General features: G+C 40.3%; 1 protein-coding gene across 4 annotated transcripts in view; it reads left to right on the top strand.

Annotated features, from left to right (window-relative positions):
* The first annotated feature begins 5953 nt into the window (after positions 1-5953).
* Positions 5954-15336, top strand: part of LOC141258841 (cytochrome P450 2C14-like) — a 71481-nt gene continuing 62098 nt past the window's right edge. For 2 of the 4 annotated variants that reach the window (XM_073674011.1, XM_073674007.1), the window contains exons 1-3: positions 5954-6144; positions 8583-8745; positions 13587-13736. In XM_073674011.1, the coding sequence (XP_073530112.1) occupies positions 5971-6144; positions 8583-8745; positions 13587-13736 (487 nt within the window). In that variant the 5' untranslated portion in view covers positions 5954-5970. Of the gene's footprint in view, positions 6145-8582; positions 8746-10407; positions 10511-10626; positions 10842-11242; positions 11378-13586; positions 13737-15336 lie in introns of those variants that run through there. The other 2 variants (XM_073674010.1, XM_073674008.1) reach the window with 2 other exon arrangements.

Below are 15336 nucleotides of genomic sequence, written 5' to 3'. Positions count from 1 at the left end.
AGGCCAAGAGTTTTCTGCTTAAGTACAGGATGGGATATTCCTCCCCGTTTACTTCTTGGGACATCACACCTCCCAACCTGACCCCTGAGGCGTCCATTTGGACCACAAATTCCTTACTGAAGTCAAGACCAGCTTCTTATACAGTGCGAGCTTCACTTCTTGGAACGCCATCTCTGCATCAGAAGACCATTTGGCCATCGACGACTTTGTGCCCTTAAGAAGGTCGGTGAGGGATGCGGATATTGGGATATATCGCTGATAGTACCTCACAATTCCAAGAAACTCCTGAACCTGTTTCTTGGAGACCTGTTGTGGACAATTTTGTATTGATAATATTTAAAAGTGAACAAATAAATAATTGTGATTTGCACTGCAGCACCAATTGCAGATAGCCACAGTAATATAGCAAGAAAATATATAGAATCGTTCACAATAATCTTGCATTGTAAATGAACCTTAATGAGTTGAAAGCACAAAGCACATTAAGATGTAAATGATGTGTCTTTATTTTCAGGACTTTAATAAGAAATTCTTATAAATTGTTAATGCACAATTTTGCTTCAGTAGGTGCAAAGCAAATAAAATCTCTGTAGAATTACACAGGTAAAAGATAAGACAGGATCATCTTCTAGATGAATGTTAACATAAGACATTAATTAATAACAGCTTTGGGTAGAGGAAAGGTGAAGCAATCATAATGTTTACAGAAAGCAAATAGTGGTATCCAAATATCATAGAAATGACTACAAAGCTGAAAGGGATGGTCCGACATACAAAGTCATTTCCCTCCTAAATCCCTATCTATTTAATGCCATAATCGAAACTATTTTCTAATATACTTGTATTAAAAATTCCCTACCGTTTCCGACCTACACAATCTACTGTAACTGTACACTATCTTTTTTATTTATATTTTATTTTCATGATGCTTCATTGGAGAATCTCAGTGCAGGCAGGGATACTCAAGCGAAGCATCATCAGTGGCCAGAGACTACGGTCCCTGAAACAAAGCATCATAGGGGGCACAGGCGGTGCGCACTGTTACAGCCTCTGTCCCTTCATTAAAAAAAGAAGTGTCATCAATAATGATTTTTTCAGGGGCTGGTTAGTTCCTGCGCAATGTGCATTCTGCTATGTGCACAATGACAGTGAGCTCTCTGTTGCCGGCTCAGATCGACAATAATAAACGGGCACTGTTAGTTTGTGTTCTAAGACTACCTGGCATGCAGAGACCAGCACCACTCCTGCAAGAAACATCACTGGTTTCAGCATGCTGGATAGTCTTAGAACACACACTAAGGCCACAGCCCTACTATCAATATTTCATCAGTATTCGGTCAGTATTTGTTCTCTGGAGTGGGAGCCAAAACCATGTGAGGAACAATCAGAGAAAAGGAATAATAGAAACAAGTGCACCAATTCCTCATTTATCACTTACTTCTGGTTTTGGCTCTCACTCCTGAGATAAAATACTGACCAAATACTGATAGTGGTGCGGTGGCCTTACAGTGCTCTCTAATGCTGGCTCGTTACTGCTTATCCGAGTCGGCAACAGAGAGCGCACTGTCATTGTGCACATTGCATAGTACACATTGTGCAGGTACTATCCCAGGCCCTGAAATGGACATTACTGATGATGCTTTGTTGCAGGGAGGGGAAAGATGCTATGGCTTGCCCCCTGTCCCCTGATGATGCTTCATTTAAGTATCCCAGCATGCACTGAGATTCTCAAATGAAGCATAATAAAAAAAAAATTGTAAAAAAAATAAATAAAGCAGCTAGACAGAGTAATAAAGGAAGGAGAGAGAACTTTTAATTCAAGTGTAATAGAAATTAGTTTAGATTATAGCATTACATACTGTAGATAGGGATTTAGGAGAAAAATTGCTTTGCATGTTGGACCACCCCTTTAATATTATTATATTTAAAGGAACACCCAAGTGACAGAATTCTCTTTAGTGAGGGGTCAGGGAGGTGGAGCATAACTAATACTTCAATCATTATGTCATGCTCTATTCCCCAGAATGTGCACTAAGCATGACACGTTTTATCAGATTTACCTGTAGATTTCCTTTATAAAAAATGTATTAACATAGCGCAATCAGAGCCATACGGTGTATCAAATGGAATGTGCAATATATTACTGGAAAGGATGGCATGAAAAAGATTAAAGGGAAAAATAAGCGTTCCATTTTAGGGTTTCTTCTCCATTTATACGATATGTAGTAGATGCAATATGTAATGTGCAGACTCCATATATTCATCTTAGCTATCTCTTATATTCAGCAATATCCCAATGCATTTATTGAAAGAAATTAAAATAAAGGGAAAAAAAAAATTCTAAAAAAGTAAAAGAAAAAAAATTAAACATTCTCCAATATAAAAATACACATTGTCATTCTCTGCAGAATATACTTATCATGTTGTGTGTTCTTTTTTTTTTTTATTTGAATACTGACTGGTAAGAAAAATAAATCTTCCTGTATCTCAATAGAAAAAAAGTTTTAGATGCCTAGAATGTAGCAAAAAAAAAAAACAACAACCAAGAAGTTTGCTAAGCATATGAAGGGTTAAACAACATAAATCACTGTAATCTACACTGCTCAAAAAAATAAATAAAGGGAACATTTAAACAACACAATGTAACTCCAAGTCATTAACGCTTCTGTGAAATCTACCTGTCCAGTTATGAAGCAACACTGATTGTGAATCAATTTCTCCTGCTGTTGTGCAAATGGAACAGAAACCTGGTAGAAATGATAGGAAATTAGCAAGATACCCCCTATAAAAGAGCAGTTCTGCAGGTGGTGACCACAGACCATTTCTCTGTTCTCATCCTTTTTGGCTGTTGTTTTGGTCACTTTTTCATTTTGCCACTGCTCTCACCCCTAGAGGTACAGTAGCATGAGGCAGTGTCTACAGTACAACACACAAAAGTTGCTCAGGTAGTGCAGTTCATCCAGGATGGCACATGAATGCGAGCTGTGGCAAGAAGGGTAGCTGTGTCTGTCAGCACAGTGTCCAGACCATGGTCCAGATACCAGGAGATGTAGAGGGGGTCATAGGAGGGCAACAACCCAGCAGCAGGACCGTTACCTCCACCTTTGTGCAAGGAGGAAAAGTAGGAGCACAGCCAGAGCCCTGAAAAATGACCTCCAGCAGGCCACAAATGTGCATGTGTCTGCACAAACGGTTAGAAACTGACTCCATGAGGGTGGTATGAGGGCCCGAGGTCCACAGATGGGGGTTGTGCTCACAGCCCAACACCGAGCAGGACTCTTGGCATTTGCCACAGAACACCAGGATTGGCAAATTCGCCACTGGCTCCCTGTGCTCTTCACAGATGAAAGCAGTTTCACACTGAGCACATGTGACAGATGTGACAAGAGTCTGGAGACGCCATGGAGAGCAATCTGCTGCCTGGAACACTCTTCAGCATGACCGGTTTGACAGTGGGTCAGTAATGGTGAGGGGTGGCATTTCTTTGGAGGGCCGCACAGCCCTCCATGTGCTCACCAGAGGTAGCCTGACTGCCATTAGGTACCGAGATGAGATCCTCAGACCCCTTGTGAGACCATATGCTGGTGCAGTTGGCCCTGGGTTCCTCCTAATGCAGGACAATGCCAGACCTCATGTGGCTGGAGTGTGTCAGCAGTTCCTTCAAGATGAAGGCATTGAAGCTATGGACTGGCCCGCCCATTCCCTAGACCTGAATCCGATTGAGCACATCTGGGACATCAAGTCTCACTCCATCCACCAACGTCACGTTGCGCCACAGATTGTCCAGGAGTTGTCGGATGCTTTAGTCCAGGTCTGGGAGGAGATCCTACAGGAGACCATCCACAACCTCATCAGGAGCATGCCCAGGCGTTGTAGGGAGGTCATACAGGCACGTGGAGGCCACACACAATACTGAGCCTCATTTTGACTTGTTTTAAGGACATTACATCAAAGTTGGATGAGCCAGTAGTGTGTTTTTCCACTTTAATTTTGGGGGTGACTCCAAATTCAGGCCTCCATTGGTTAATAAATTTGATTTCCATTGATGATTTTTGTGTGATTTTGTTGTCAGCACATTCAACTTTGTACAGAACAAAGTATTCAATGAGAATATTTCATTCATTCAGATCTAAGATGTGTTATTTGAGTTTTCCCTTTATTTTTTGAGCAGTGTATTTCAGTTATCACTGGTAGATTTCATTTCAAGTTTCCTGGATTTTATTGTTGTGTGTTAAAGTAGGTTTTACATGTTTTCAGTATCCACATGTTTTGTAATCGTGGGATTAAAAACAGCGGTTTAACCGTATGAGGACAGTAAACCGGAGACTGTATCGGGGAAAACTATCTGCTGGACTCTCCGCGCTGCACAAAGTAAGACCCAAAGGGTTCATTTATCAATAATGGAGCCTTCTAATGTTTGTCGCTTCTTGGTTTTGGACAAAATGTATCAAAATGTTGTATGCTTTTTGTTAAGTTTGGCATTAATTAGGATTAAGGAGTTTGAAAAAGTGATTTTTGGTTACTCCTTGAGTGAAATTATATTATATAAAAATGTTGTGCTCTTTTAAAAAGTTATAAATGTAGATAAATTACTGCACAAACTAGTAATTCCATTTATATGTCTATCAAACTGGTTTAAATTTCTTTATTTTAAAGCAAAATTGACTCCTTGATGACTACAGCACATGACTGATGCTGCCAATCACTAAGCTCATTGGACAAGACCGCTGAGCTCGATGATTGGCTGCAGTGGTCATACGCTGTTTAAGGGTCCATTTATATAAACTGACTGATTGGTAAATACCAGGTACACATGAAATGGCCAATTTTTGCACTAAGATTTCTCAGTTATTTCAATTTTCTAAAGCAGTTATGCTATTCAAATTTCATATATTTCATATTTGTATTCTTAGCGTTGCAGAGTGCTGCATTTTAGTGGTAAATATTTACTGATTGGCAGTCGTTTAATAGCCTGTTTGCATGAGCAGGTCATGCTAAATGATGACCGATCAGTAACAGATTGCACATTAGGCTGCAATTGTCTTTGGCAGCATGAGTGCTCTTTACATAGAACAATGATTTGCCGAGAATGATCTCAAGTGTGGAGACCCAGTTGGGCCTTGTCTTGCAGTTGCAGGCACCATCCATGGTTGACAACCATCCAGAATTTTCCAAGACAGTCGATAAAAATCAGGCACTTTTTTCCCTATCTATAAAAAAAAGTGTAAGGTGTCCATGATATTTTTTGAAGAATTGATCTTGGTGTCACTACCCCAGATGTGTGCCGAAAATTTTATGGGCTCTTTTACTGTAGCTTGTCTAGTCTTGGCGCTGTTGCCCTGTACGCTTATATTTTGATCTATACAATACTCTATTCTTGGGGGAAATGATAGAGATCTAATCAACTTCGGGGTGCTTCATTTGGGTGCATTGTGAGTGGACTTGCGTATCCACGGGTTCTGCTCTTGCTTTTTGTCATCTTTTCATTCAGCCCCTTTTTGTCTTCTCTCTGACTCTCATACGAAACACTACATATGCAAGAGAGCATATTTTACACTACACCGCCTTCTTCCTGACCTCCATGAAATTCTTCCTTCAGTAACTTAATTTTTTTTAATGTTTTAATATAATATAATATTAAAAACTTTTAAAATTATTTTTAACATATTTTTAGTCCCCACAGGGGACTTGTGCCTGTGAGCATTTGATTGCTTTCACTGCATACCGCAAAATTTCAGTTTTGCAGTACATATGAAAATGGTAATCTCCTATGATACATTGGAGCAATAAACAAACTTAGCAAATTTGCACACACGTTTAATATCAAAGTGTAGAAAATTAAAGAAATCCTTTACTTTTGTTGCAAATTTTATGGATTGTCAGTACAACAGTTCTCCTTTAAATATGTGTACATGAGTATCACCCATGTCCTCTCTTCCTTTTCTAGATTTTAAAGAACTCATATTCACCATGGACCTGGTCACTGTTCTTCTCTCCATCATCGTCATCTTATTTTTGGCCAAAGCTTTTAAGAACCAGAAACAAGGAAATTACAAAAATTTCCCACCCGGACCAAAACCTTTTCCGATCATTGGAAATATTCTTACGATGGACATGTCAAAACCTTATAAAACTTTCATGGAGGTAAGAATGAAACTGTAATATAAATCTTATTTGTACAATGATTTCTGACCCATGGCTACACTTTAAAAATGTACTACTGCAAGGGGACCATAGAGGTATTATCATTTGAGATATTCATGGAAAATTGAGAGTAAATATCATAAATATCTCAACAGAGGGAGTATCAGAAGAATAACCCCCATCTGCTTTTGGTCTTTAGATTCTTTTTATGGCCCTCCACGGTAATACCCTTTTAAGTACAGTGACTCAGTGGTTAGCACTGTAGCTTTTCAGTGCTGGGATCCTGAGTTCAAATCCCACCAAGGACAACATCTGCACGGAGTTTGTATGTTCTCCCCATGTTTGTCTGGGTTTCCTCCAGGTTCTCCGATTTCCTCCTACACTCCAAAGACATACTGGTAGGGAATATAGATTGTGAGCCCCAATGGAGACAGTGATGGTAATGAATGTAAAGCTCTGCAGAATTTGATGGCGTTATACCTTACACCATGAAGATGCAGTCCAATCTGCAGGCACCATATTATAAAGCAGGAAGAGCTGAGAAGATTTAAATATAGTTTTGTGAGAAAATATTCAGCATAAGTTGTGTTTTAGTAACTTAAACCACCACTCTTTTTTGGGGATTTTTGGTCCAGTGGGTGGTCCAATCAGTGACTGACAGCCTTCCTTGTATAAGTGTGTATGCAGAGATAACAGTCACTAATAGGACTGCCCACTGGACTCAAAATTCAGTGAAAAAGAAAGAGCAGTGGTTTAAAATGATTAAAATACAGGTTATACTGAATATATTTGAAGAACCTAGAATATAAGACATATTTTCAGTTGTTTCATGCTTTTTTGATAAGTATATAATTCCACATGTGGTAATTCATAGTTTTGATGCCTTCAGTGTGAATGTACAATTTTCAAAGTCATGAAAATACAGAAAAATCTTTAAATGAGAAGGTGTGTCCAAACTTTTGGTCTGTACTGTATAATATATATATATTATTTTTTAAAATATATTTTTACAACTTGTTTTTTACTTTTTTACTTGTTCCGCTATGGGACTTTCACTTTCTGCAGTCTGATTGCAGTTATAAGGAATAGCAGTGCAGGATCACTGCTATACCTAATAACTGTCAGTGTTGTAGACACAAGTTAGCTTGATCATGCATAGCGCATGATCAAACTAACTTGCTGGTGCCTGGTGACTAGATTGTCATCATGATGACATCAATTCAACATGGCAATGATTGGGAGCCCACGCTGTCAGCACGGGGTCTCTGATCCAAAAGCAGAGGGGCTTTTGTTCCTCTGCTTGCTCGCTAAATGCTGCAATCACAGTGTTCACTACATTTAGGGGGTTAAAGTGCCAGGAATCAGCTGTCAGAATCAGCTGACACCCGGCCACAATCGCAGCTGCGCAGCCTGTGTGTGAGTGCAATCGCCGCGACATAATAAAAAATGCCTGGTCCCTAAGGCCCAAAGCACAGGGAACTAAGTACCATGTCAGGAAGGGAAGGGGTTAAGCAGCACCAAATTTGAACTGAGATTGATGGTTTGCATACACTTGTAACAATTTGCTAATACTTTCAACAGTTTGCTAGTAAACACCTCAGCAGCACTTCCTTCACACAAGTCTCTGTTACCTGAACAGTTCAGCTCAGCAAACATCCACAGTAATGATCACAGACCCCTTTCATGGTTGTCAATTCTATAGGGGTACTCTCAAGCTATTAAATTGCTCTAATTACTTAGAGAGTGGGGAAAAAAGCAAGTTTGCAATTAAAGGCTTTGTTTATGTGCTGACATTCTTTTGCTGTGAGAGTTTTTTTCCTTCACAGTGTACAGCTGGCTTTCATAAAGTTCATCCACCAGTGCCTGCCCAGACCCTGGCTGAGTGTGCACAGTAGTTACATTAAAGGAGAGAAGTTAATTCCTAATTTCCCTGCCATATTTCTCCAACCCACTGATTTCCATCCAGCAATTAGCTGCTCTCCTCCCTCCCTTCCCTCTCAGCTAGTAAAACATTTTTGAACCGTATAGCATGCCAGCAGTGGTTTAATAACTACATTTTTTTCTGACAGATTCACATTAAATTTATATTACTTAGTCTTTGGATCTCTGTTTTTGAAAAATAAGCTATTGTATTTAAATAAGACATTCTTTATTTGTATAAAGTAAATTTGGTGGAACTTCGGTCTGTTGGCTTCTCTAATTCAGTAAACACATGTTTTCTCCAATTTATTGCATCTAGAACTTCATTTTGTAGCATTAGCTTAAAATCTATGAACAGATTACCTAAGGGATGTTACCAGTTGAGCATGTGTCCTTATTCTATTATTAGGTGCTCCAGAATGGGCACTGCATGTGGGATACAAGTATTTATTTATTTTTTAAATGGACATGTCAGGAGTACTAGACAGAGTTAATCATTGCTTATCTTGTGTCCACAGCTTTCTAAGACCTATGGTCCGGTCTTCAGTGTCCAGATAGGCATGACAAAATCAGTTGTGCTATGCGGTTATGAAGCTGTCAAGGATGCGCTCATCAACCATGGTGATGTATTTGCTGACAGACCCCAGGCTCCTGTGACTACAAAAGTATTAAAAAATTATGGTAAGCAGGATTTCCTTAAATGAAGCCTTGCTATACTTCAAAAAAGAAAAAAGATGAGTCATGGAGCTGTAACTATGCCAGAGACTGATGGCTCTTAAAAAACCTCTAACCGCACCTTCGGTGCATCATGCAATAGCAACTATGACATGAAAGAAGTTTAACATAAGTAGGGAGCTCACACTATTTACCCACGGTCAAGAAGTGCTGATGGCTTCCCAAGCAGCTTCTATGGAAATTTGTTTTATTTTCCCATTCTATCCCATAAATTTATATTTTTTCTGTTTTTAATAGTAGATTATTTACTTTAGAAAATTATTCTGTTCAAAACATATATCCTTTAAGATAAATAGCACTGGCAAAGATGGTAGAGGGGTAATTGTAGGGGGCTCCTCATACTTTACCTCAGCTGCCCCCCTATGGACTATGTAAACAGAATAAAGCCACAGTAACCGCATCCATAGCATACACAATGGCGGTGGTCATGTGCAATATTCATGTTACCACTTATTTTGATGTCTCTTGCTGCATCCTCTACTGCACAAACTCTAAACAGTAACTAAATGTATTCAGCATCTATGCAGAAAAGGATGAAGCTGGGGAAAGCAGAGAAAGTGGTCACATCGGTAAACCGGCACTGGGCTCTCTACTCTTTATTCAGGCCACAGATGGGCAGCTGGGGGCCAGATATTGAGCAGCTAAGTTTAAATATGAGAAGCAGTAAAAAGTTTAAGGACTTTTAGAAAATATTTTTATAAAGTTGCCAAGGGGTATTCCCATCTCATACACTCATGGAACATCCACAGGATGTCACTTATGAGACCTGCATCTGTCTTGAAATCAGGGTACTAAGGTATGCCGCTGTCAATGGAGAGGTGTCCAGATTTTCCATGCATTTGTATATGATTTCATCTTTGCACTAAAAATAGTGTGCAAAGGGGCTCTATTCTCAAAACAGATGTGGGTTCTGTTAGTGATGTGTATATATATTTATGCCATATCATGTGGTATGGACACAAAAAGAATATGGATAACAGTGCATGGGACCATAAAGTATGCTTGTATATTGCAAATTGCCATTCAATTTTTGTAATGCACCATTAAATTGTGCCTCTTCTGGAGAATTCTTTAATATTGCATCATCCATATCCACCATTTGGTGACACAAGGTATGCCTATTGGGATTGATTTTATCTGTAGTAGAGGAAAAGCTCTTTAACACTAGAACTACTGATGGAGTCATTTTGACTCCTTTCGTTTTTTATTTCTCTTCTGTGACTACATTTTTCAGAATTCCGGCTTGAAACTCGGTGACTTTTCCTCAAATATGATGTGAAAAAAGATTTTGTGAGAATAAATAATTTTGGTGAAAAATTTGCGCGTTTTTTTCAAAATTTACCAAGAGCTACTGAAGGGAGTCATTTTGACTCCCTACTATATTTTGAGGTCCTTTTGTCACTAAATGTTGCTATAAAGTTTTGTGCATAATTTTTTCACTCTATCTTATTTACCCTGATGTTCATATAGATGTAGTTCAATTTACATGTCAACTTTTCACATTTTCCTTGTGTTTTACCTGCTTGTATTACTGTGTAATGCTGAACAAAATAGCTTGTTTACTCTAGGCTCTTATCTTATGCTAATGAAGGGTGGTGTTTTTCTAAGGTCCTAGCAGGAGACAGTATTCTGGATAGTAACTTTACTTTCAGTTCAGCTGAAGAGACAAAGAGAACAGACGCAGACATACGAGCTCTGAAGACTCATACAGGTATGAATTGTTATGAAATAGTTTAGCTGTCTGTCAACTGATTCAGCCCACCTACTTTTGAAGGTGGCAGAACAGTTATTATTTCTTTTAGTTTTCATTTCATTTCTATTTTTCAGCAGGGAACTATATAGAATTATGGAATTTGTGAGGAATATGGAGAGAAGACGTTTGATAAAGCCTCAGGATATTCTGGCTACTTTGCAATCCATACCGGAGGATGAATCGGAATCCGAATTGCAGGAACATGTATTTGATTCTGACAGTGATGAAGATTTCATTCCTCAGAACATATCAAGTGAATCTGAAGACTCAGAAGGAACAAATCCAGAAGGTAAGTAGTTATGTGTATTTATTTGTTCTTCCACACACTGAGTTAGGGCCTGTGCACACTAGCAGAATTCTGGCTGAATAGCCATCTGGATATTCTTGCCGCAATACAGGCCGTACCTGCCCGCTCATGCCTGAAGCTCCGCTCCGAACCCCGGGCTGGAGCCGCTGTCAGGGACAGAGCAGCGCTTGCTTACGCGCGAGCACGGCTCCGTCCCAGACAGCGGCTCCAGCCCGGGGTTCGGAGCGGAGCTTCAGGTATGAAACTCCGCTCTGTACCTGAGCGGGCAGGTACGGGCCGGATTGTGGTGAGAATATCCGGTCGGATATTCCGCCGCTAATCCAGCCAGTGTGCACGGACCCTTACAAAACAAAAATTCTAAATATTCATCAACTTTTTTACAGATATTCCAAGCACATCAACTGGGGATCGGGCTCATGCAGTTATGTTGCCTCGTGACCATCCTCCTGGTCGTGGACAGAAAAAATCAGCAAAACGTCCCAGAAATGAAAGAACAACAGATAACGATGGCGGCGAAGGTAATGCAACAACAAACACCAGAGAAGGCGAATCTGAAGGAATACTAGTTTCAGCGGATGGTATTCAATGGAAACCTGTTGAAATTGGAGAACACTTGCCTGGTAGGCGTGACAGCCAAAATATTCTTCGAGAAGCACCTGGCCCTACAGGATACGCCAGAAGAAATATCATTATCGATAGTCCTTTGAGCGCATGGCGTTTATTTTTTTATTCATATATATTGACACATATAAAGAACTGTACGCTTGCAGAAGCATGCAGGAACAATAATTTACAGTTTACTCTATCTGATGAGGAGTTAGATGCATTCATTGCGATATTCTATGCTCGTGGAATATCTGGCACGAACCGTCACTCGATTAGCAGTATTTGGTGTAATGACTGGGGAATACCGTTTTGCAAAGCGACAATGTCTAGGGACCGCTTTGTTGAAATTATGAGGTTTCTCAGATTTGATGAGAAATCTACTCGATCGGAGAGACTGCAAACGGACAAGTTTGCTCTATTTTCTACTGTGTGGGACAGGTTTATTGAAAATTGTATTGCGTGTTACAAACCTGGCCCATACATAACGGTGGTTGAGCAACTTTTCCCAAGGAAAACTAGGTGTCCATTCACGCAGTACATGCCTTCCAAACCAGATAAATATGGCCACAAATATTGGCTAGTTGTTGATAAGAGGAGCAAATATCTGGCAAATGGCTTCCCTTATCTAGGCAAAGATGACACACGCCGTGCTGAGGACCGTTTAGCTGACCATGTGGTAATGAAGTTATTGGACCCGTTTTTGAAAAAAGGTCGCAATGTTACAACCGATAATTATTTTACTTCAGTAAAATTAGCTAAACAGCTAAAAAGCAAAGGAACAACCATCGTGGGAACACTGAACAAGATAAGGCGAGAAGTGCCTAAAGAAATAAAATCCATGAAAGAGGAATTGTACAACACTAAAGTGTTTAGAAATGAAGACAATTTTACACTTACAGTATATCAAGGAAAGCCCAACAAAAATGTTGTCATTTTGAGTTCCGTCCATCCAGATGTTGTTGTTGCGTCTGATTCCGCTAAAAAAACTCCAGAAACGGTAAAGTTTTACAATGAAACAAAATATGGAGTAGATGTAGTGGATCAGATGGCACGAAAATATACCACACGAACATGCACAAGGAGATGGCCTGTTCATGCATTTGAAAATGCCTTAGACTTTGCGGGTATAAATGCATGGATAATATTCAAGGAGATTACCCACCAAAAAATGTCACGCAAGGCATTTTTGCAAACGCTTGTGAGAGAGTTGAGTGGTCCTTATGTCACAGATAGGGAAAAGGGTTCCACGTCCCAAGTTTCTACATGCTCAGAAGTGATGGTTCAAACAAAATTTTGCCAGATCAAAGAAAAGTGCAAGAAAAATAGATCTGTCGGAAATTGTAAGACTTGTGGTAAGTCTTTGTGTGGGCAATGTACTGCCATAAATCAAAGGCAATGCCTAAAATGCGAAACACCAAATGTTTAGAAGGTGAATTCTGCGCCATATTTTCATTTTTATGCTCCTCCACCTACATTTTCTCTGCTTTTTGTTCTTCAGTTGTTGTTTATATGTGTGCACTTGAATAAAAAAAAATGTTTGAAAATCGTCTATTATAATTATTGTTATTTTCTGTAGAAAAATAAGAAAAGCAGAAAAAAAACAATCAAAAGCATTACTGTTGGATCTCACAATAATAATACATTACAAAAAATATAATTATTAATAAATAACCACAAATGAAACTCTAAAAATAAACGAAAACAGGCAAGGAGTCAAAATGACTCCTTTCAGTAGTTCTAGGCGGGGTCACGAGTCCAGTAGTCCTAGTGTTAAATATAGTTTCAGAAAAAGAAAGATGCCTTATAGAGGTTCTTTTTATTTCCTTTATGACTGTCCCCAAAAATCTTCAATCAGACATTATGTATAAATACAATTAATGAGATGCCTGCTATGGGGAACCCACTGTAATGAGTAGAGTAAGTGGTTGCTGCAAAACGTGACTAGACCAAGCTCGATTTTGAATGGACACACAGCCCATTGTAGAGTTATTGATCTCTCAGAGAGGTTTCTTGTGGTCATTTAATAATTGAGGGTCCTGTTTTTAGGTAAAAGCTTGTCCATACAGGATATCTTTGTCCCTAATATTACATATGGAAATAACATGAATTCATTGCATTCAGGTGTTGTCTTCTCGAATGGAGAGAACTGGAAAGTAATGAGAAGATTTGCACTCTCCACACTGCGAGATTATGGAATGGGGAAAAGAACGATAGAAGACAAGATCATCGAGGAGGCCGAGTGTTTAGTGCAGAAGTTGAAATCATATGAAGGTGAGAGGATCATTTATATAAATGTGTAATGATGGAGGACTGATGATAATAATGTATGGCAACAAAAAGAGCCGTAACTGGGAGCTCCTGTGCTGGGCCGGCTCCAGGTGTTTATGGGCCCCGGGAGAAAGAATCTCAGTGGGCCACTTTATCACATGCCATGATTCATGATGTACAGATATGGCAGAGGAATATATGAAATATATATAACACAAGGCTCAGCCTGCCCCCTCATCCTCCAAATATGCAAACACGTACACACACGGTACACAGAAATGCACACACACACGGTACGCAGACATGCATACACACAGAGTACACTATATGTACATGCACACACACGGTGCACAGAAATGCACGCACACACGGTACGCAGACATGCATACACACAGAGTACACTATATGTACATGCACACAGCGTATGCAGACCTGCACACACAGTACACAGACATGCACACACAGTATGCAGATATGCACAGTACACAGACATGCAGACGAGCAAGTTATGCAGACCTGCACACACATACAGTATGCAGACATGTGCACACATGCAGACATGCGCACACATGCAGACATACACACACATGCAGACATGCACACACATGCAGACATGCACACACAGTACGCAGACATGCACACATGCACAGTTTGCAGACATGCACACACATACAGTATGCAGACAATCACTCTCATCATGCAGACATGCACACACAGTACGCAGACATACACACATGTACAGTATGCAGACATGCACACACATACAGTATGCAGACATGTGCTCACATCATGCAGACATTCACACAGTACACAGACATGGGCACACATGCAGACATGTACACATACACACACCTGCACATGGTACACAGATATGCACACATACAATATGCAGACACGCACATACACAAACATATACACAGATAGATACACATACAGGCATACGCACATATTTGAACACAAATTCTTTAAAACACATATAAAACAGACATAAATATATATACACAGTCATGCACACTGACATACACAGATATTCAGATCATATATGCACACACACATACACACACATTAGAAATATTTTTAATATGAGGATTGGGGAAGCCGGCAACAAGCCTCGCTCACCGTCCTGTTTCCCATCCAGCCCCTCTGGCATGTGGATTTGCAGTGCCACCGGCGTGTGTTTGATGGCTGTCACTTTCACAGTCACAGACATGGCCCTGGACCATCAGGGGGGCCTACTCGCCGTCGGCGCTCGTGCCACTCTCCCAGCATCTGTGAAGAACCGCTGGCGCTGTTTGATTGCCTTCACTTTACCAGACATGGCCGCGAGCAGTGCGCTGTGCAGCTATGTCTGCTAGTAATGACACAGCCGGGGCGACACACAAAGCAAAATGGTACAGTGCCCAACCCTGCTGTGTCATTACTACCAGACACAGCCACACAGCACATTGCGCGTGGCCATGTCTGGTAAAGTGACAGCAATCAAACAGCGCCAGTGGCCCTGCACAGATATTAGGGAAACGACCAGTATCCCGACAGCGAGTGGGCCCCCCTGATGGTCCAGGGCCCCGGAACTTGCCCGCGTGCGCCAGGTGCTGACGTTGGC

The sequence above is a fragment of the Phyllobates terribilis genome, unplaced genomic scaffold (assembly GCF_046119375.1).
Source record: "Phyllobates terribilis strain yellow unplaced genomic scaffold, ASM4611937v1 Scaffold_3__8_contigs__length_932513732, whole genome shotgun sequence".
Taxonomy (NCBI): Eukaryota; Metazoa; Chordata; class Amphibia; order Anura; family Dendrobatidae; genus Phyllobates; species Phyllobates terribilis.
Note: the sequence above shows the minus strand (reverse complement) of the source record. Positions and strands in the feature narration are given on the sequence as shown.